Genomic DNA, 24,391 nt, shown 5'->3' on the forward strand with positions numbered 1-24,391 from the left:
ATCATAGTTTAAGTATTAATCAGTCAGTCAAAAAATATAAGAGCCTATCACCTACCAAGGGTACTGTAGGAGGTGTTATTATTTAGTATCTTATTTATTATCTTCTCATGCTTTTAAGTCATTGAATCAATAGGTTGTTCAGTTTACAATCATCACAGATACACAGAGAAAGTAACTTCCTAGGGACTATGTCCTCAAGACAGAGCCAAGATTTAAGTTGAACTTTCTTGGATGAGTTAAATTTCAAGGGTACAGATGAACTGAGGATGAGAGTGGTGATATGAGTAACTGTGAAAGTGTCAGGATTTTCCAAGAACAATGCTAATCAATTAGGCTACAGCAAAATGTTTATTTAAGAAAATAGTAGGAGATGAAACATTAAAGTTGACTGGAACATGAATTTGAAAGCTCTTGAATGTAAGATCTAAAAATTTAAATTTATCCTTAAGGAGTTGGTAAATGTTTTTTTTTGAGCAAATAATGTAATTAGGGTAACTTCCTAAAAAACTGAATCAAATGATCTTACAGAAATAAAATGAAGTGAGCAAAGACATATCATTCACAGATGAATACAATAGAGAGGATAAACAAAACAGCAATGGGAATGGAAAGGAAAGATACACATTACACTGACAAGGTAAAGGCAAAAAGACCTAGTAACTGACCAAATCTTTAAGACAGAAAGTAAGCAATGTAAATATTCAGAGGGATTTTGGTCTCAATGACAAGAGAATGGGGCGCTAGCAAGAACAGGTTTTGAGAGTAAAGGTGACTAATTCAGTTTAAATATGGTGATGTTAGAATACACAAATGAAAGTATCCAAACTGATTGTGATTTTAGTAGAAGACATGTTTCAATAATGTCATTAAAAATATTTCTGATTAAGGCTTCCCTGGTGGCGCAGTGGTTAAGAATCCACCTGCCAATGCAAGGGACACGGATTCGAGCCCTGGTCCAGGAAGATCCCACATGCCGCGGAGCAACTAAAGCCCATGCGCCACAGTTACTGAGCCTGCACTCTAGAACCCGCGAGCCACAACTACTGAGCCTGGGTGCCACAACTACTGAAGCCTGCGGGCCTAGAGCCCATGCTCCACAACAAGAGAAGCCACCGCAGTGAGAAGTCCACGTACTGCAACGAAGAGTGGCCCCTGCTCACCACAACTAGAGAAAGCCCATGCACGGCAACGAAGACCCAACACAGCCAAAAATAAATAAATAAAATAAATAAATTTATTGAAAAAAATATTTCTGATTAGAAAGTGAAATATGTTTGTTGGAATGGAAGGAAGGCAGTATAAATATGAATGGTTACAGGGTAATTTAAGGGGGGAAATATTACTCAAGTAAAAGAATAACCTTTTAAGTTGGAAGAACTAACTTGTCTGTCACGCCTGTCATTTGACTAAAAATAAAATTTGATTAGATATTAAATGTTATATGTAAACATTGACTGATTATTCAGCAAATGTTAATTGAGTTCCTCTGTGCCAAGAACAGCTCTAGATGGTGAGTATACAATGGTGAACGAAGTAGGCGAAGTCCTACTGTCACATGTACCTTTTTTCCTAATGATTTGCTGAATCACAATTAACCTAAAGACTTCATGACCAGAACTTCCCTGGTGGTCCACTGGTAAAGAATCCGCCTACCAATGCAGGGAACACAGGTTTGATCCCTGGTCGGGGAACTAAGATCCCACATGCCGCGGGGCAACTAAGCCCGCACACCACAACTACTGAGCTCGTGTGCCTCAATGAGAGAGCCTGCGTGCCACAAACTACAGAGCCCACGCACTCTGGAGCCCGCATACCACAACTAGAGAGAGAAAACCCACATACCACAACTAGAGAGAAGCCTGCGCACCACAACGAAGAGCCCATGTGCGCTGCAATGACAGATCCCGCATGCCTCAACGAAGCTGCTGCGTGCCACAACTAAGACCAGACGCAGCCAAAAGAAAGAAAGAAAGAAAATAAATAAATATTAAAAAAAAAAGACTTCATGACCATTTTAACCTAAACTTTGTTACACAGGCAGGAAAATATCTAAATTATCAAATATCAGAGTTCATATTTAGCTAATATGTATTAGACACTATTAATGGAAATCCAAGATTTAACACATTTAATATATCCTTAGGCTATTCAAGTATCTTTGGTAAAACTATTGCCATCAATAGTATGATTAATTGTTCATTCAAAGTATTAAATCTTGTTTAATTAAGAGTAAGCAGAGACTAGAATCTAATAAAAACAGCAGCTCATAAATTTACATGGAGCAACTCATTTTCAACAATCTTTAGGTCAACTGAATAGCTCATATATAAAGATGCTTTGTAATATCTTACAGAGAAATATCAAAACAAAAAATAAATTTGTGAGATATTATGAAGATTTAATGCTGATGACTCTCAGATCTCTTTAAGTTACAGGTCTCTTGCATCTAACTGCCACCTGACATTTCCACTCAGATGTCTTGAGCTACTTCAAGTTCAATATAGCTAAAATTTAGCTCTTGTTCTCTATAAACCTGCTTCTTCTCCACCGTTCCTATCTGTGAATATCGCACTACTGCCAGGCCAGAAACATGGATATCATCCTCAACTCCTTCCTTACTCTCCTACCACCAATTCCTTTACAATTCATCACCAAAGCTGATCTACTTTCTTGTCTAAATCTCTCTCAAATCCAACTACAGCTTTTCCATTACAACCACTCTAAAGTCAGGCCAGCAGCGTCCCCCTACAAACGGGTCATCCTGATTCCAATCTAGCTTCTCCACTAATTTGTTCTCCATTTTAATTCTCCACATTTCTAAAACCCTGATCTGATCACATCACGTCCTCACACTTAAATTCCTTGAATGGCGTCTCATTACTCTGTTAATCCAACTTCCTTAAAGTGACTTATAAGACCCTCAATAAAATAGCTCAAGCCTTACTCTGTCTTATCTCTTGACACTAGCCACTCCTCTCAGCCTCACTGCATGTAGAACACTACACTCAAGACATACCATATTTCTTTCAGTTCCACCAATCTTCCCTTTCTCTTACCTCTCATCCTTTCCACGTGCCACTTCCTCTACTAACAGCAGTCTTTCCCCAACTTTTTATTTAGACAAATCACCAAAAGTTCCTCCAAGTTTTAGTTTAAGTGTCACTTCTTCTGGGAGGCCTTTCCATATTTCCATTTAGTCATTCAATAAATCTTTATCATTTAATAAACATACTGTCCTAAGTGCTTATATATCAATAAATAAAACAGACATGGTATTTGTAATCCAGGACACAGACTATCATAACATTAATCACATTTGATTGTAATTACATATTTAGTCATGTTTCCTCCTCAGACTAGTGACTAGTACCAAGTATGAGCTACAACCAATTTAACTATAGCAACCAGTTCATAAAACACTGAATGAATCAACAAAACATTAAACAAATATTTACCATCACGTGACAGGCCCACAGTCCTCAGCCTAGCTAGAAGACTCTAAAAGGTTTCAAATGCCTGCTTTAATGGTCATCTCAAAAGAATAGTAGATCAGAGGTCAGAAGACAGGTTCTAATTCCATCTTTGCAACTATCTACCTGACCTCAAGCCAGTTTTTTTTCTTTTCTTATTATGAACCTCATACCCTTAAATGTAATATTATAATATTTAAATTAATGATCAGTATGGAGCCTTTTACAGTATAATTTATTTCTTGGTGGGTTCAAAATCAGACTTGGTAAAAAAACAGTTTGAAAAAGCCAAACAAGGAAGTAGTTCAAGCAATGAATTCCTAGGCTGTAGTAAATTTTAAACTTGAGTACACTTAAGAAAATATCAGTAACTCTGACAATATGGACATCCAGTTAAATGAAACTGTTTTACAAAATAATTTCTGGAAACTAAAATAAGAGCTTCAGTTTATACCCCCTCTGTCCATATTTTCCCAAGGTCATCCTACAATCAAAATTCTATTCTTTCCTTCAGGGTACAATTCAAATATCACCTCTTCTATAAAGCCTTTCTCATTATCTTCCTTCAAAATTCCCTCCTTAGTCCCACTATACTCCCCTATACATACCAGTCAGTATTCTGTTCATGACTTATAATTAATTATATAGAACTGAGATTCTAATTACCAACGCATACTTAACATATAGCATAGTGCCTAGAACGTTAGGTTTCAATAAAGGCTTACTGAATGCCTTGTTTTATTTAGCACCTTTATTTACAGTTTAGACCTACTATAGAAGACTAAACTACAGCAATTCCAAAATTGTTTGGTCTGACAGGACAGTTTTATGGTTTACTGTTTACATATTTGAATGACGTTTGCCACATTTTTTTTTTTTTTTACTGCTGAAGGCAGCAAAAACATAATGACAAACAAGGAAAGTTTTCGAATGCTTGAGTTCCAACAGACAACAGATTTTGGCAGCATGCTATTAATCTAGACTTAATTTACCTAATACTTAGTAATGGCTTTTATTTTCTTTCTACAGACCATGCTAACATTAGTTTGTAGCAAACTATAAAGAAATTCATCATAAGAAAATATTTATCCTAAATAAATAGCTTTATGAAGGGAACAAAGAAGACAAAGAATCTGGTTATTCAATATTAAGTAACTGAAGGTAGTACATAAAACATGAAGGTATGTTAATTGATGGATTTAACAATAAACAAAATCTTTTGCAAATTATATGTTCTCAATGGATTAAGCTATGATGATGGTGACACTTCAAGCCTTTGAGAATCTCACAAAGAAATGCACAGTCAAATAAATACCACTTTTCAACGATCAGACTGGCAAAGATTAAAACACTGGTTAATATTTAGCAGGGTCTGGGAAAACAAATATTCTCAAAAACTGCTAATAGAATATTAAGTGGTACAATCTCATTTGCAGTATATATATCAGAAATTAAAGTGTACACATCCATTGACCATTTGTAGTAATCCATTGCTACAAGTTATCCTATAGACATTCTCACACAATCACAATGATATAGTTAAGAATATTTACTGCAGCACTGCTCTAGCAGCAAAAAAACCCCTGAGATTTACCCAAGTATTTATTAAGAAGGAAACAGTTATATTACATGTAATGCATATATGAAAAAAAATGTCCAAGACATATTGGAAAACAGTGAAAAAACAAGGCAGAATACATACCAGCCATTTTGGATAACTTATGGGGAGTACAGGGCTGAGCGAGAGAGGAGAGTTTTACTTCTTATTTTAAGTATTTCTGTACTGTCTGCTTATACATATAAGCATATGTGGCTTTTATATAAAAAGATAAAGCTTAGAAAATACTAAATGTTGCTTGGCAATATATTTGGAAAAAGTTGAATGTACATTGTGCAATCTTATCTAGAATTAGAAACAAACTATTTCATTAATTAAAAAGTTTTCTTTTTCACAGTACAACAAAGGGAAGCACATCTACAGTACTACTAAAGAATGGAAGCACGAAAAGGTTAATTTGGAAATTAATGAAATTAAGCTAATATAAGACATTCATAAAGAACTTTAAATCCCTGGATTCAGGGATTCTGCAAAATAAAAACGCTTAGCAGCATCTGACTGTGTTAAATATTGAAGTACAAAATGAAGAGGAAGTGTCTGAAAGCAAGGTAAACCTGTCAGCCTCTGAGAAGAAAAACTAGTCTAAAATCTCTTAGAGACACATAAGTCAAGCAGTCTCAAGGGTAAACTTCTCTCAATAATCAAATTTTATCAACAAGAGAACTAAACGTACTTTACATCCAGGATGAGATAAAAGAAATAACCAAGGTTGTACATTTGATAAGAATCTGTGTCTTAAGAAAACTCCTTGCAGGGAGACAGAAGGAACAGCATGAGATGGGGTCAATGCCCCACTCTGTGTCCAAGCTTTATGGTAGAAGCTGCAGGGAGGGAAAGTAACAAATTGATCCCAGTGGGGAAGAACCTCTCCTTGCTTTGGACTTGCTAGAAGGCAATAAAGCTTCAGGCATAAAAACCGCCCAGGTGACTATGATAGCCAACCCAACTAGCCCAATTCCAAACCTCAAAGAGGAAAACTAGCAAAAATGCTTTAAAATTTTTTTAAAGTTTCATTTCTTAAGAAAGCATATTGTTTATATAAATTATAGATCTATAATGATAAAACATAATCTTTAAAAATACGTCTCAGCAAATAGCAAGCTTCCTAAGCTATAGGAATCAAAAATGTTACCGTTCCAGACTATGATTCAATTTTTTCCTCCACTCCAACAGTTTTTTACCCCCAGGAAAATGAGGAAAAGTTTTCTTCACTTCTTAAAGATGTGACCAGTCTTCTTAATCTTCTACTTGTATTAGTCTAACACATCTTTTAAAATCTTTAAATGAAAGAAGTAACGAGTAGGAACTCACAAAGAGAATACTTCTAGTAGTAAATACTCCAATTTCCATAGCATGGATTAATGCCTTTATTTGGAAAGAGTAATCAAAATCAACGACACTCAATCTTCCTTAAGGTCTGGACTAAGAATATTATTAGCCATTTTATTCCAACTGGACTGAAAGAAGACTAGGAGGATATTTTATTTCTCTTTCCAAAATGCCTATAATGCTACTTTTGGATTGCCTTCATTGGCTCCTTCCTATAGTCCAACAGCAACTGAAGTGCCAATGCTCTCATCCCATTCCAGCCAGTACTCTGAACCCCTAGTGTTAGAGAGAGAATTTTGTTAGCTGTTCTATGTTTAACAAATCACTAAGTATACACAGTACTCTGGCACTGTGCTACTAAGATAAATAAGACATGGATGGTATCTACCTTCAAAGAGCTCACAGTCTAGTAAGGAAAACAGACTACTGCAGTATGGCCAGGTCTGGCTCAAAGGACAAGATGATGCTTGACATGGACTATTTCAGGAGATTAGCTGACAACCAGGAGAAAATATATTAGCAGTTGGGGAGGCAAGGGGGTCGGAAAGAGTGACAACATATACACAGAACTAAAACTAACACTATGAACATCATATTTGGTTCATTCAGCTAATTCTAGGCATTCTGGAATAGCTGCAGTGAGATCATTATATACCATGTTATGAGTTTACATTTTATTGTGCAGGTGATGGGGGACAATGAAGGAGACAACTAGATGAAGGAAAGCAGTGTAGAAAGTTGGCAAGTGAGGTCAGAGACATGGAGAATACAATAAACAAAATTATAGAGAAAATACATAAAAATTTTTATTGTGTTCATACAATGGAATATTACTCACCAATAAAAAATAATAAACTATTGGTACTCATAACAACATGGAGGAAACTCAGAAACATTATGTTGAATGAAAAAAGCCAGATACAAAAGAGTACATATTATATAACTCTATGTACATAAAGTTCAAGAACAGGTAAAACTAAGCTATGCTGACAGAATTCAGAAAGATGCTTACCTTGGGGGAAAGGCTATTGGATTGGAAAGGAAAGAGCACGAGGAACTTTCTGGGACAATGACAGTGTTCTACATCTTAAATTACATGGTGGTTATACATGTGAACATATACATAAAAACTCATTCAGCTCTATACTTTAAATTTTGCACATTTTATCATACATAACTTAATAAAAATGTAAATTATACCTTAACCAAAAAAGAAAAGTGATATATAATTGTGCTGGAATAAAATCAGAATAAGTTAAACCAGTGTCACCCCATGAGCAATATCTAACTTGTAAGAAATCAGAACAAACATTCTAATAGACACCATATTCAATTAGCAAACAAAAATCACTAGAAGACTTTAAGTACAAAAATCTACCTTCTTCTCCCCTTCAGAAAGATATATAGGCAAGTGTTCCTTATAATGCTGTGAAAATAAGGTTTCTAAAGAAAAAGAAATAGCTCACTATTAGCCAAAAAACAAAAATTTTCTAGACAGCAGTACCTGCCTTATAGGAGGTACCATAAAGATTAATAAGGCATGAGAAGCACTTAATACAATAAGTATTCTCCACACTACCACTACTATTATTACTACATAATACCAATAAAATGGAAACTTTCCTTCAGATTATGCCTAAACCACTAATTGAGAATACACTATTTAACTGAACATTATTCAACTACAGCACTTCTCATCCTAGGCTTTTTTTTTTTTTTTTTTAACCATTGAGATCAGCAAGTTCTTGACAGCTGAAACATCTAGTTAGATTTAGAAAGACCCAAGTTAACTGCAATGTAATCAAAGTATTCTTTTTTAATCTGGTTATATCCTGAAGCCATGTTCACTTACCAACAGATAGTAAATGCACCTTTTTTTAACATTTCAAAAACTTATATTATTAAAAAAGCAATCTGTCACATATCAGACCAAAAGTACATGATCACAATTCAATTTTCTGAAGTCAACAGTCTTAAAAAATGAAAATAAATCAGAATGCTAAGTTAGAAAAGTCATTCAGTAGAGATACAAAAAATAGTAAAACAATCATTTATAACTCTGAACATTATATTAACATAAAGAAGTCATAATTTGGCAAATTTAAACAACTGTAGAAGTGCTTTCTTTGTTCATGGAAATAAGAAAGTAAAATTCACAAAAGCAAAGACTACTCAAGTACTATAACCCACTAAGAAGGGAACACTGAAGCAACCTAGCAAATCTCTTACTGAACTGGTTTCCCAGTGGCTAAACCAAACATCAACTTGATTTCTGAACGTGTTTAATAGTCACTGGAAACTGCATACTTTAGTTTCACAATTTGACAGCTATATTTTCACTTCCATCAAATCAACTGGACCAAGAGCATCAAAAAGTTGGTTCTTTGTATTTCAAAATTTAATTTAAAAACTCATTGATTTTGGATTTGGAGGCACGCTTTTTAAACAGAAATTTTTTGTATTATTCCTACTTTGATATGTAATATTTAACAAAGTTGTCTTCTACTTACCTTGATTTTGTCTTATTAACATCTCGTTGCAAGAACAATCTCATTCGAAATTAAATCAAACCTGAAAGAATACATGTAAAGGCAATCATTTAGTTTTTTTCCTTCAGGTATGAATAAATACATCTATGATACACTAATCTTTTTAAATTAAAAACTATAAATTGAATTATTACAGTAACCTTCAGGAAACTATTGCTAAGTACCATTTTTGGAGGAACAATCATCTATTCAAATGAGAAACAAACTTTTTAGTTCTCTTGTTTTCATTAATATTAATAGTATGGCAATAGCATAATTAAAATTATTACTTGTTAATAAAATACACACTTCTATCTATATCAATGTTTATCTAATATTATTACATACATACCAAAAAATACACCAAGAATTGAAGGAAAAAAAAAAGTGAGATGGCATAAAAGTGTATGTTAATAGCCATAATAATGGCTAACACTGATTACTTACTAAATGCCAGTGAAGATTATTCTAGAGAATAGTGTATATTGATACTCTCCTGCTTCCTCAATTTAGCCTTCAATCTGGTATAAGGTGACCTCCACCCCAACACTCCACTGAAAATTTACTTGTCAAAAATCTACCCACCCCTAATTTTATCACACTTCACAAATGATGAAACTCAATATATCTTACCCTGAACTCTACACATCACCTTTCCCCCATTCCTAAAACCAGCTCGTTACTCTTCTGAATTTTTATTCTCAAAAAATGGCACCACCATATCTACTACTATTCTCACCTAGATTACTGTAACTGTTCTATTTCTAGACTCACTATCCTCTCAAATTCATCCTTCCCAAAACTATGTAAGTAATCATTTTGTAATGGCTACCCCGAAGACATCACATCTATGCCTCAAGGCCTTCAAAAGTACTCATCAAAGACCTAAGCCTCATCTATTTATCCCCAATCTTTACTTTCCCCTTCACTGCACGTTTCTACTATACTAAACCCTTTCAACTCCCAGAAGAGCCCATATGCACTCTCAGCTTTCCTGCCTTTTCACATGGTGAACTATACCTACTTTCTATCTCTCCTTAACCTTGCTAACACCTTTCTACTAGTTTTTTGATATTTAGCTCAGTCACCCTGGCAGATCCTTCTTTAACTTCTTCAACTATGTAAAGCTGTGTTTCTCAATTGTTATAGCAACTAGTGGTAGCTCTATATCAATTCTGTTTACCTGTGTGTTTTCTGAGCTACAATGTGGACACACTGAGGAAAAGAATTCATTTATCTCACTTCAGCACTTTCATTGGATAGCACATAATAAAAGCCTAACAATGTAGGCAGAATGAAAGATAAGAAATTTTGTATTGTATCTCCAAATGTACACAGGGATACAGAAGATAAAGTAAAATTCAGGCTAATGAGTTTATCCACATTTTCAAGGACTAGAGAAAAAATTCATATCACTTCTGGATCCCAGTAACATTACTTTATAAAATGACTACATCTAAGTAAAATACAACTGACAAAAATTAGCCCAGTGCAACCTTTTATTGAGTAAATGAATTAATTTCACTGATTATCAGTACCAAGATTTGGTACTAAATGTTTGTATCTCTACAGAAAACAAAGTTTGTGGACAATAAATCCTAATTTAAGTATTAGCATTAAGCAGAAAAACTTTGGAGAGGATAGGGAATATGGTTTTAATACTAATAATGTCAATAATCTAGAATAGTGGTTCTCAAACTTCAGGGTGCATTGGAATGACCCAGAGGGCTTGTTATGCAGAGATGGCTAGGCCCTACCCTCAGAGTTCCTGATTTGGCAGGTCTAAGACTGCAGCCTGATCATTTGTATTTCTAAGTTCCTAAAGTGATGCTGATGCTGACACTTCTGGGACCACCCACTGAGAACACAGGCCTAGAATTTTTTGCATAATGTCTAGAAGAGATGAGAATATTCTGCCACCCGCTGCCACCAGCCTGTACCCACCCAGAACTAGATACTGAGACCTATTACAAAGTATAAATCAAAGTGGGAACATCAGAAGTCTACTATAAGTTGCTCAGTATGATAGGCTAAAAAATGGTCCTACAAAAGATATCCACATCCTACTCCCTCGAACTTGTAAATTTTACTTTATATGGCAAAAGAAAAAAAAGTGTCTTTACAGATGTGATTAAGTGAAAGATTTTGAGATGGAGAGATTATCCTGGATCATTTGGATGGGCCCTAAATACAATCACATGTATCCTTATAAAGAAGGAGACATGCAGACTATACACAGCGAAGGTAAAGACAGAGCAGAAAGAGATTTGAAAACACTGGCCTTGAAGACTGCAGCCAAGGCCAGGAATGCCAGCAGCTACCAGAATTGAGACAAGGCGAGGAACAGATTCTCCTATAGAGTCTGGAGGGAAATCATCACTGCTGACACCTTGATTCCTGCCCAGTGATACTGACTTCAGATTTCTGGCTTCCAGAACTGTGATAGAATTAAGTTTCTATTATTTTAAGCAACCTAGTTTTTGATAATTTGTGAGAGCAGCCTAGGAAACTAATATATTGATGATGATGGCAGGTTCTCTGGGAGATAAATTAGAAGCACTACATAAAAGATGTTATGGACTGAACTATGTCCCCATAAAATTCCAATGTTGAAGCTCTAACTTAGTAGTAGTAGTAGATATCTCCTATTTGGAGATAGGGCCTGTAAGGAGGTAATTAAGGTTAAAGGTTAAATAGGTTAAATTAAATTAAGGTTAAATAAGGTCATAAGGGTAGGGCCCTAATCCAATATGACTGGCCTTATAAGAAGAGACAGAGACACCAGGGATGCAGGCTCAGAGGAAAGGCCGTGAGAAAACAGCCATCTGCAAGGAGACAGGAATCAGTGGAAACCAAACCTAACTCTCAAATCTTGGACTTCTAGCATCCAGACCTGTGAGACAATAAATTTCTGTTGTTTAAGCCACCTCGTCTGTGGTTTTTTATTATAGCAGCCCTAGCCGACTAATACAAAAGGATATACATGTCTGCACAACAAAGTGAATGTACTTAATGCCGCTGAGCTATATACTTCAAAATGTTTAAAATGTTAAATTTCATTATATGTACATTTATCACAATAAATAAAACAAAGCATACACAAATACTACGTACAATAACTAACTTTGACTTTAGCTGTTTAATTTTTTTATCTTGTTCTGCTCACAGTTATATTTCAAAGTCTGGGGGGAAACCCCACTTTTAATTGTATCTGTTCCCCAAAGAGACAAACCAGGCCATTTTAAACACTATATTTTTTTAAAAGGTGGATTTTATAAGGAAGTTTGATAGAAAGTTCCTTTTAAATCCATACCTTAAAAGTATAATATAATTAGGATATTCTTTAGGTGAATACTGGAAGGGGGATACAGAAAAGAGAAAACACTTAAAGTAACTGATATAGCTGGTTTTACCTCAAAAGGTATATTTTAAGAGAAAACTGCAAACTAAAATCTCAAATATATCCTCCCCAAAACCCATAATCCCAGTCTAATCATGAGAAAAACATCAGACAAATTCCAGTAGAGGAAAATCCTACGATATGCCTAACCAATACTCCTCAATCTGTCAAGGTCATCAAAAACAAAGCCTTAAAGAGCCTAAAGAGAAATGACAACTAAGTGTAATGCAGTATCCTGGATGGGATCCTGGAAGAGAAAAAGAACATCAGCTAAAAACTAAGGAAATCTGAATAAACTATGTTCTTTAGTTAATAACAATGTAACAATATTGGTTTATTAACTGTAACAATTGTACCAGACTAAAGTAAGTTGTTAATAATAGAGAAAACAAAGTGTGCATGGGGGAAGGACAGTGTGAGAAGTCTTTGTACTATTCTTTTCAAATTTCCTATAAATCTAAAATTTCTAAAAAGTAATATTGGGACTTCCCTGGTGGCACAGTGGTTAAGAATCCGCCTGCCAGTGCAGGGGACGCAGGTTCGAGCCCTGGTCTGGGAAGATCCCACATGCTGCAGATTAACTAAGCCCATGTGCCACAACTACTGAAGCCCACACACCTAGAGCCCATGCTCCACAACAAGAGAAGTCACTGCAATGAGAAGTCTGTGCACTGCAATGAAGAGTAGCCCCTGCTCGATGCAACTAGAGAAAGCCCATGCACAGCAACAAAGACCCAACGCAGCCAAAAATAAATAAATAAACAAATAAATTTATTTTAAAAAATAAATAAAAAGTAATGTCTTCATTTTTCAAGTATTTTAAGTATATTGAAAAGGCATGAACATATTTTGGAAAATTAAACACTGACAAATTAGAAAAGGTTTCAGAATTAAACCCTGAAGTAAAAATAACCCATCAAAAATATGTATAAGGTAGGCCACAAAACAAGTCTTACCAAATTTAAGACTGAAATCATGCAAACTATCTTCTCTCACCACAATGAAATGAAACTAGAAATCAAAAGCAAAAGGAAAACAGGAAGATCCACAAATACAAGAACTAAACTAACTCTTAAACAACCAATGGGTCAAAGAAGAAATCTCAAGGGAATTTAGACAACATTAGGAGACAAATAAATATGAAAACACAATATACCAAAACTAAGGGGATTCAGTGACAGCAGTACTAAGAGGGAAGTTTATATGCTTACGTTAAAAAAAGAAGACCTTAAATCGTCAACTTAACTTTATACTTAAATAAGAACAAGCTAAACCAAAAGTTAGCAAAAGGAAGGAAATAATAAAGAATAAAGCAGAGATAAAATAAAGAACAGAAATAGGGGGGAAAAAAATCAACAAAACCAAGAGTTTGTTTTTTAAAAGATCAACAAAATTGAAAAATTTTTAGCTAGACTAAGAAAATAAGAGAGAAGATTCAAATAAAACTACAAATGAAAGAGGGGACATTATAACAAATGCCAAAAGGATTATAAAACATTACTATGAACAATTAGCTGCCAACAAATTGGACAACCTAGAGGAAACAGATAAATTCCTAGAAACACATGACCATGATGACTGAATCATGAAGCACTAAAATATCTGATCGGACCTGTAACTAGGTAAGGAGATTGAAGCAGTAATCAAAACCCTCTCAGTGAAAAAAAGAAGAACCAGATGACTCCACTGGATAATTCTACCAAACATTTAAAGAAGAATTCTCCTCAAACTCTTCTAAAGAACTGAAGATAAAAGAACATGCACAAACTCATTCTCATTCAGGGTAATGAGGTCAGCATTACCCTGATACCAAAGCCAAAGACACAACAAGAAAAGAAAACTACAGACAAATATCCCTGATGAATATCAGCAAATATCCTCAACAAAATACCAGCAAACTGAATTCATTAGCACATCAAAAGAATGATACTCACCATGATCAAACTGGATTTATTCCTGGAATGCAAGGATGGTTCAACAAATAAAAATCAATTGATGGAATACATCATATTAACAGAAGGAAGGATAGAAACCACGTGACCACCTCAATTGATGCAGAAAAAGCACTTGACAAAACTCAATACCATTTTATGATAGGAACATGCAATAAACTAGAAATAGAAAGAAACCACTTCAACATAGTAAAAGCCACATGAGAAAAGCCCACAGTTAACATCATACCCTACAGTAAAAGACTGAAAGTTTTCTCTCTAAGAGCAAAAAGAAAGTAAAGATGCCCACAATTGCTACTTCTACTCAACACAATACTGGAAGTACAAACCAGAGCAATTAGACAGGAAGACAAAATAAAAAGCACACAAATTGGAAAAGGAGAAGTAAAATTACCTGTTTGCTGATGACATGCTCTTATACATAGAAAGTCCTAAAGATTCTTTAAAAAATGTTAAAACTTCTTTTAAAAATGTTAAAACTAATAAATGGTTTCAGCAAAACTGCAGGATACAAAACCAATACACAAATATCAGTTGTGCTTCTACATATTAACAATGAACAATATGAAAAACAAAATTATGAAAACAATCCCATTTATAATAGTGCTGGGAAAACTGGATCAAAACATGCAAAAGAATGAAGTTGGATCTTTACCTAATACAACATTAAAAAATTAACTCAAAATAGATCAAAGACATAAACATGAGAGCTAAAACCCTGAAAAAAAGGCAAAAAGCTTCATGAGATTGAGTTTGGGGTATGACACCAAAAGCAAAGACAACGAAAGCAAAAACAGACAAAGTGGACTACCACAAACTTAAAAACTCCTCTTCTTCAAAGGAATCAATAGATAGAGTGAACAGGTAATCTACAGAATGGGAGAAAATTTTTACAAATCATATATCTGATAAGGGGTTAAATATCCAAAATATGTAAGTAGCATTTACAATTCAACAACAAAAAAAACCCCAAAACCACCTGATTAAAAAATGGGCAAAAGATCTGAATAGACAAATATCAAAAAAATATACAAAATGTTCAAAGAGTATATAAAGAGATGTTCAACACTGCTAATCATAAGAAAAATACAAATCAAAACCACAATGAGATATCGTTTCACATCTCAGTAGAATGGCCACTACTGAAAGAAAAGAAAATAATAAGCTTTAGAAAGGATACAGAGAATTGGAACTCTTGTGCAGTGTAGGTGGGAATGTAAAATGGTGTAACAATTACAGAAAACAGTATGGCAGTTCCTCAAAAAATTTAAAACAGAATTAGCATATGATCCAGTAATCTTAGTTCTGGGTATATATCAAAATAATTCAAAGTAGGATCTCAAAGAGATTATTTACATACCCATGTTCCTTGTAGCATTATTCAAGAGGTGGAAACAAACTGAATGTTCAACAACAGATAAATGGATAAAGGAAATTCAGTATATACATACAATGGATTATGTAGTCTTTAAAAACGAAGAAAATCCTGTTACATGCTACATCATGGATGAACTTGAGGACATTATGCTAAGTGAAATAAGCCAATTACAAAATAACAAATATTGTATGATTCCACTTGTATGAATTATCTAACATAGTCAAGATAACAGAAAAAAAGGTAAAAAGGTAGGTGCCAAGGGTTAAGGATGGGAAAGGGGGGGATAAAATTAGTGTTTAATGGTAGAGTTTCAGTTTCACAAAATAAAAAGTTCTAGAGATCTGGCTGCACAGTACAAATGTTCTTAACACTACTGAACTGTACAACTAAAAATGGTTAAGATTGTAAATTTAATGTTGTGTATTTTATAACTTAAAAAAACAAAGAAATATCAAGAAAAAAATACATACAAGGGCCAAGATGGAATAGCAAGGATTGAGGTTGCCCTCCACCTGTAAAGCCTAAGAAACCAAAAAAAATATATGAAATGAAAGTTTTCAGGTATTAGGCAGTCAGTGATGGTGAACCCTAAAAGAAGAGAAACAAACGCGGTGAGCCTTCCAACATTCCCAACTTACCACCTGAAGAAAATACAGCCCCCCAGGGAAGAGCTACCCAGGTAGAATATGATGGTCTCCCTGAACTGAGGAGACTCAGCTGGAAGTCCAACGAAGCCATGACAGCTAGAGACTGCAGGGCAGAATACTGGAGAGGACAACTGCATAGAGCTAAAACACCCTTAAGTATTCAGCTGCATAACGATTAGAACAAGCCTATGTGGAAACTACCCAAGGTGAAGGAAAGAGTCACTCAAAAGGATGAGAGGGATTATTGCCCTAGTCTCACACAAAGTCAGAAATGCCTGTTCCCTTTAGAAAGAGTATAAAACCTCTTAAGTCAGGCAGCACTAACTATAGCAACCCTAGATTAAATGCTTTTGACAGACAGACCCAAAAGGGGAATGTAGCTGAAGAGGGAAGAACTACAAAGTGGCAAGAGGAAACTTTTGGGGTGATAAATATATTCATTACCCTGTTTTGTGGTGATGACTTCCTGAGTGTATATATATGTATCTCAAAACTTATCATACTGTACACTTTAAATATGTGTATTTCACCGCATGTCAATTATATCCCAATAAATCTTTTTTAAAACTTCAATTACAACAAAACAAACAACCCAATTATAAAATGGGCAGAAGATTTGAAGCAGCACTTCACCAAAGATACATGAATGACAAGTAAGTACATGAAAACATGCTCAGTATCATCTGTCAATAGGGAAATGCAAATTAAATCCACAACAAGTTATCACTACACAACTACAAGAATGGTTAAAGTTAGTAAGGCTGACCATACCAAGTGTTGGTGAACATGTGAAGGAACTGAAACTCTAACTCACACATACAGGAAGATAAAATGGTACAATCACTTTGTAAAAACAGTTTCAACGTGTCTTTTTTTTGTTTTTAGTTTTTTTTTTTTAAGTCTTTATTGAATTTGTTACAATATTACTTCTGTTTTATGTTTTGGTTTTTTGGCCACGAGGCATGTGGGATCTTAGCTCCCTGACCAGGGATCGAACCCACACCCCCTGCATCGGAAGGAGAAGTCTTAACCACTGGACCGCCAAGGAAGTCCCAGTTTCACCATTTCTTAAAATGTCAAACATACACCTACTCCTAGGTATTCACCCAAAGAAACGTTCACACAAAGGCTTACATACAAATAATCATCTTCATTTGTAATAGCCAAAGGCTGAGGGAAAAAATGTCCAGCAACACACTAATCCTTAAATTATATCTGTAAAATGGAATAAGTAGAATTTAACTAATGACACATGCAACACAGATGAATCTGAAAATAATCATGCTGAGTGAAAAAAAAATGCAGACAAAAAGATTTCACACTGCATAGCTTCATCTACATAAAATTCTAGAAAACTCAAACTACTCCATAAATGACAGAAAGCAGATCAGTCATTGTCTGGGCATTAGGGGAGGAGCAATAAATAGGAAAGGATTACAAAGGGGCACAAGGAAACCTTTGAGGATAAAGGATATGTGATTTATTATATGTCAAAGGTACTTCAATAAATCTATTTAAAATATCACAATATGCAAAGAATAAGCAGGGGAAAAATGAAGTCAAATCTCAAATTAAGAAGGTTAGAATGGGGCCTCCCTGGTGGCGCAGTGGTTGAGAGTCCGCCTGCCGATGCAGGGGATACGGGTTCGTGCCCCGGTCTGGGAGGATCCCATATGCCGCGGAGCGGCTGGGCCCGTGAGCCATGGCCGCTGGGCCTGCGCATCCGGAGCCTGTGCTCCGCAGCGGGAGAGGCCACAACAGTGAGAGGCCCGCATACCGCAAAAAGAAAAAAAAAAAAAAAAAAAAAAAAAGAAGGTTAGAATGATAATAATAAACACAAAAAAACTGTCATTTATAACTAAAAGAGTAAAGATACAAATTAATCATCTATAAACACCTACAACTCAGACAACTGGCACTACAATTACCCTATATTTGGTAACTCAGTACATGAACAATGCTTCCAAAATCTCATCAGACACATCCCATGAAACAAGTAAAACAAGTCATCTGGACTACTGGACAGATCAATGTATTTAATTTACACTTGTCACAACTTCTATACTTAAACTCAATTCCTACTGAAATATAATGGGGCTCGACCTAGAACAAAATAACATCAAAAATTAATTCTACAACATGAGTCAAAAAGTCTGTCTGCAAAAATAACCCCAATTCTGTACCATCCCATTACTCATGCAATTGGCAATAAGGCTTTGCAGTTTCTCCTACCAAGAGGTAGAATCTTTCCCCAGTCCTTTTAATTCTGGGCTTGACCTTATAAGGAAGATCAATAGAATGTAACAAATGTCACAGTTTGCCAGTTCTGAGCTAGACTTCAAGAGACCATGTATGCCTCTGCTCTCTTGGAATCCTGCCACTACCATGAGAACAAGCCCACTCTTATCTGCCGGAGAACAAGAGGACAGCCCAGATGTCCCACCCCAGGCCATCCTAGAGAAGCCAGCAAAGAGCAGCAGAATCACCCTCCTGAGCTGCTTCTGAATGCAGACTTAAACGAGCCCTGCCAAGACTAGAAATACTGCTTGACTCATAGACTTGTTCTAATAATAAATGTTTGTTTTAAACCAAGTTTTAGAGTAATTTATTACACAGCAATAGCTAACTGATATAGCAACTCTATCTTAAAGATACCATATTATTCTTATCCCTAGAAAGAGTTATTTTAGATTAACAATTGATCTAGGTCTCTTAACTTTTGAAGGCAAGGGAAAAGGAGACATAAAAATCTCTTTTGGGCTTCCCTGGTGGCGCAGTGGTTGGCACAGGTTCGTGCCCCGGTCCGGGAAGATCCCACATGCCGCAGAGTGGCTGGGCCCGTGAGCCATGGCCGCTGAGCCTGTGCATCCGGAGCCTGTGCCTCGCCATGGGAAAGGCCACAACAGTGAAAGGCCCACGTACCACACACACACAAAAAAATCTCTTTTATTATTTTACTAACAGTGACTCTAGAAAACATGTCACAGTTTGTCAATCTCAGAGGTATATAAACTGAGCAAAATCATTTTAACAAGTAATGTTATCAGTCAACTACAATCTTTCATGAAATTTTGTTGCTAGATAGTTTTACTGAATTCAAGAATACAATGAAATCTTTCAGGATATGCCATAAATCTATATAAACTGTTGCAGAGCAATCTGCTACCTTGCCTAACATTCTTTTTCCTATTTATGCTAATGGTATTTTCCTTTAAGGAAACACTCTTACTCAACTATTAAAGTTGCACCAATCTTAGGCCCACCCCTGGATCAAGGGATGTACAAGTGATATCCAGGCTGATCAGAGTACCTTGTTCTCCTAGCCATCATAATTTTATTATGGATGGGGATGTAGTCCAGAATGGGAAATCTGGAATCCTTCTCATGATGTTTGCAAGGACTACTGGGAAAGGTATACTCTTCAGTGGAAATAACAGCTATGACAATGATGTAGATCATAGCAGACAGTGGCCATCTTTGCCACCTCATGGAGATTAACATATTTAGGAATAAAGTCACCACAGAAAAAAATCAAAGCCGAGACAGAGACATTATCCTAATGCTATCATTTGCACTCACTGATTCAAACATGTCAATTCAGGGCTTCCCTGGTGGCGCAGTGGTTGAGAGTCCGCCTGCCGATGCAGGGGACGCGGGTTTGTGCCCCAGTCGGGGAGGATCCCACATGCCACGGAGCGGCTGGGCCCGTGAGCCACGGCCGCTGAGCCTGCGCGGCCGGAGCCTGTGCTCCGCAACGGGAGAGGCCACAGCAGTGAGAGGCCCGCATACCGCAAAAAAAAAAAAAAAAAAAAAAAAAAAAGTCAATTCAAATAACTGCAATAATAGCAGAAGAGGTAATATTTATCAACCCACCCACTGAGACCTACTAGAAAAACTGAACAAGATATTAAAAACCATCAATTTGATGGCATCAAAAAGTTAACACAACAGTGAAGAATGACCAGGCCAAGATCCAAGAAAAGATGGAGACCTATAGATAGAAACCCAGCACCTGAGGATGCTTTTACCTTTGGGTTATTTGCCAATCCACCTGATGCAGTTGAGAAACTGATCATTATTTCTGACACTGTTGTAGACCTAGGGGGATCAAATGGAGATTGCAAGGTTCAGAAATGGTGAGTACCATACTAAATGTTACCCAGTATTTGAGGTGAGACCCTAAAGGATTAAACTGTAGTGAACCAGAAGTAAAAAAAAAGTTCTTACATGCACTGCAGCCCCACCTGAACACATCTAGGTGGCCAAATAAAAATCTCAATCCTTAAAATTTAATTAAGGTAAACCCAGAATGCTGGAGACCTCAGGTGTGGCACGAACAAACAAAAATTATCTCTGGAGAAAGACAACATCACCAAAGGGCTCAGAACTGAGGCATGGAAAAGCAGTTGTAAATTTAAATGGAGAAAGCATGGCAGTGAGACAACCAAAAAAGGAATATAACAAAAATTTTCAGGGTAAACTTTGCCCAAATCACTGGATGACTGATAAACTATGTATGCACAGAGGAAAACTGAAGGAGTTGAGGGGGAAAAGCTGACAGAGGCCAGAGAGAAAGCTACACTTGAAAAACAGAGCTTTACTATTAGTTTGATGCTTTTTCATCAGGGTACATTCAACTGTGTACAGTTTAGGCAGCAAGAAGCTGAAGCCCTACAAGGTTGAAGTGTCAGAGGACAGAATCCAAGCCCAGCAGAACAGCTGGGAATTAGTGGACTCTCTAGAAACATGTAAACCACAATGAAGCTTCAAAATCTGACTATAAACTTCACACAAGAATTCTCAGAAGAACATTAAAAGAGTCCAGTCACTAAAATATATTCATAATGTCCAGTTTTCAAGCAAAAACTAAATGATATGCAAAGAAACAGGAAACAGTGATCCATACTCAGGAAAAAAAGGGTGTCAATAGACATAATTCTGAGTACCCTGAATATAGGAGTTAGAATATAAAGAATTCCAAGCAACTATGTTAAAGTATGTTATGAGAATTAAAAGAAAATACATTCAAAGAGTTGACAGAAACTATAAGAAAGAAAAAGCTGATAAATAAAATAAATGATATAAAAATTCACCCAAAGGAGGTGATTAGAGATGGCAGAAGAAAGAATTCATGAGCTTGAAGATAGGGCAATAAAACTGTCCAATCCAAAAAACAGAACGTAAAATGACTGAAGAAAAATTAAGAGTCTCAGAGACCAGTAGGACAATATCAGGCAGTCCAAAATAGATGACACCCAACTCAACACATACGTACAACAAGATGTAATGGAATGCGAGAAGAGTAAAAAAGGTACAAAATAATTTTTGCTGAAGAAATAATGGGAAAAAAATCTCAAATGTGGTAGAAAACATTAACTTATAGATACAAAAATCTCAACAAACCCAAGCAGGATAAACACAAAGAACCATTTCTACATATACATCATAGTCAAGCTACTAAAGGCCAACGAGAAAACCTTGAGTGCAGCCAGAGAAAAGTGGCTGGTTATATATGGGAAATGACAATACAAGTAATGGTTGACATATCACCAGACAAAAGTGGATACTGGAACATCTTCTGTATCCAGTGATACTATTCTTCAAAAATGAAAAAGAGATATTCTCAAATAAACAAAAAGATACTTGTGGCTAGCAGACAAAACCAACAGTTAAAAAAATAAGACGGGGGAAGGGGAGAAGTAATAAAAATAGTTAATCCAAAAGACGACAAGAAAAGTGAGAAAAAGAATACAACAGTCCTAATAAATAGAAAGCACATAATAAGATCATTCAGTTAAGTCCCAATAACCAGTAATATTATGAAATCTAAATAAATTTTATGTTATAAGTAAAAGACTAAGAGTGTTAGATGGGACTGAAAGTAAAACAATGATATGGTGTATACATGAAATACTTCTAAAACATATAGGCACAGAAAAATTTAAAATAAATGGTTGGGGGGAGAAAATGAACCACACAAACACTAACAATAAGAAGACTTGTGTAGCTATGTTCTTATCAATAAAGGTAGATTTCAAAGCAAAAAAGCATTACCAAAGATAAAAAGAATCAATAATGATAAACGGTTCAACTCATCAGAAACATGAAACCATTCTAAATTTGTGTGCCCCTAGTAATATGGATTCCAATATGTAAACCAAAAATCAACAGCAACACAAGAAAGACAAATCCATAATAGCAGTAGAAGATTTTAACATACCTCCCTAATTGAACAAGCATGCAGAAGTTAAGCTGGTGAGGATGCAGAAGTTTTGAACAACATGATTAACAAAACTGACTTAACACAGCGGTCCTCAACCTTTTTGGCACCAGGGACCAGTTTCGTGGAAGACAATTTTCCACGGACCAGGGGCGGGGGTGGCGGTGGGTGGGGGGAGGAAGGGTTCAGGTGGTAATGTGAGCCATGGGGAGCCGCAGACGAAGCTTCCCTCACTTGCCGGCCACTCACCTCCTGCTGGGCAGCCTGGTTCCTAACAGGCTGTGGACCAGTACTGGTCCGCAGCCTGGGGATTGGGGACCCGTGACTTAACAGACACATGTAAATACTGCACCTAAAAACTGCAGAATACACATTCTTTTTCAAATACACAAAATATTTACAAAACCTGCTCAATAAACATAATAAAAGGTATTCAATCACAGTTGCAATCAGGGAAATGGAAAATAAAACCACTATGAGACAGCACTACACACCCTGTAGTATGGCTAAAATTAAAGATTAACAGTATAAAGTGTTGGAGAAGATGAAGTGCAAAAGGAACTCTGTTGATGACTATAAATTGCTACAAACACTTTGGGAAAAAAATGTTGAATATCTTCTGAAATTAAACATAAATACACTCTAAAACCAAGCTATTAAACTCTTAGGTATTTACTAAATATACACATGTGCATGTGTGTACTAGGAGACACGTACAAGTTAATGCATAGCATTATTTACAGAAGCCTAAAAATGGAAATAACTCAAATTTCCATCAAAAATAGAATGAATAAACCATGGACTATTCACATACTGTACAGCAATGGAAGTGAATGAATTACAGTTTTATGCAACAATAGAACTAAAGCCCATAAACAAAGCTGGAAAAGCCAGGACCCATTTACATAATTTCATTAACAAAAAAAATTTCAAAAATGTGTTTTTTAATAGTAAAAAGAAAAAGCAAAAAAGTTAGTACAAGAAAACGTAGGATGGTAATACCCTAACAGAGAAGAGGTTTGGGAAGAAGCAGAGTGGAGGATCTGGCAATGTTTTAATTTTTGACAGGGGGTGACTAAGCAGGTATGTACTTTTGAATACTTAAGTTGGACATTTTTTCCATGCATTATTCTGAGCATTTTTTCCACAGTAAAAAATGTCTCAAAACTAAAAACACAGACATTTAAGGCTTTGAATTTTTCTGTAAATAAGGCACTAGCATTATCCTACAGTATTTTGTTTTTATTTTAATCAAAGCTATACAGATATATATTTTAAAAATCAAATAAAGCATGTTATGAAAAACAGCAGTGAAGTCCTCCCCCACCAATTTCTAAACAATACAGTTATATCTTGATTTTTCATTTTGCATCTGATTATTTCCAGTGTAAGAAAACGACTTATCCTCTTATATCCCTCTGTAACCTCCCCAAATTATTCCATAGCCCTACAGGAAGATGGCTAATGGATTTTTTGACAAAAGTGCAAAAGCAATTCAATGGAGAAAAAAAGTATTTTCAACAAACTATGCTAGAGCAACTGGATGTATGTGGAGAGAAAAAACAAAACAAAACACCGACTTAAATCTGACATTCTATACCAATGTTAATTCAAAGTGGATTATAGGTATACATGAAAAATGTAATATTATTAATCTTGTAGAAGATAGAAAAAAATCATCAAGCTCTAAAGACAGAAAAGTGTTCTTAGAAATAACAAATGCATGTTCCTTAGAAGAAAAAATGTGATAAACCAGACTTGATCAAAATGAAAATTTTCTACTCTATGAGAGATCCTGTGAAGAGGATTAAAAAGCAAGGGACAAATTTGGAGAAAATGTGTGCAAACT

General features: G+C 35.6%; 1 protein-coding gene across 16 annotated transcripts in view; it reads right to left on the bottom strand.

The window, feature by feature from the left end:
- Positions 1-24,391, bottom strand: part of ZNF644 (zinc finger protein 644) — a 116,422-nt gene that overhangs the window by 71,786 nt on the left and 20,245 nt on the right. For 12 of the 16 annotated variants that reach the window (XM_082614916.1, XM_082614917.1, XM_082614919.1 and 9 more), the window contains one exon: positions 8,928-8,988. The exons of 2 other annotated variants lie outside the window; for them this stretch is intronic. In XM_082614916.1, coding sequence (XP_082471042.1) covers positions 8,928-8,971 — 44 coding nt within the window. In that variant the 5' untranslated portion in view covers positions 8,972-8,988. Of the gene's footprint in view, positions 1-8,927; positions 8,990-24,391 lie in introns of those variants that run through there. 2 more of the 16 variants (XM_082614927.1, XM_082614928.1) reach the window with 1 other exon arrangement.

This window comes from Mesoplodon mirus (genome assembly GCF_964341445.2).
Source record: "Mesoplodon mirus genome assembly, chromosome: 3".
Classification (NCBI taxonomy): Eukaryota; Metazoa; Chordata; class Mammalia; order Artiodactyla; family Ziphiidae; genus Mesoplodon; species Mesoplodon mirus.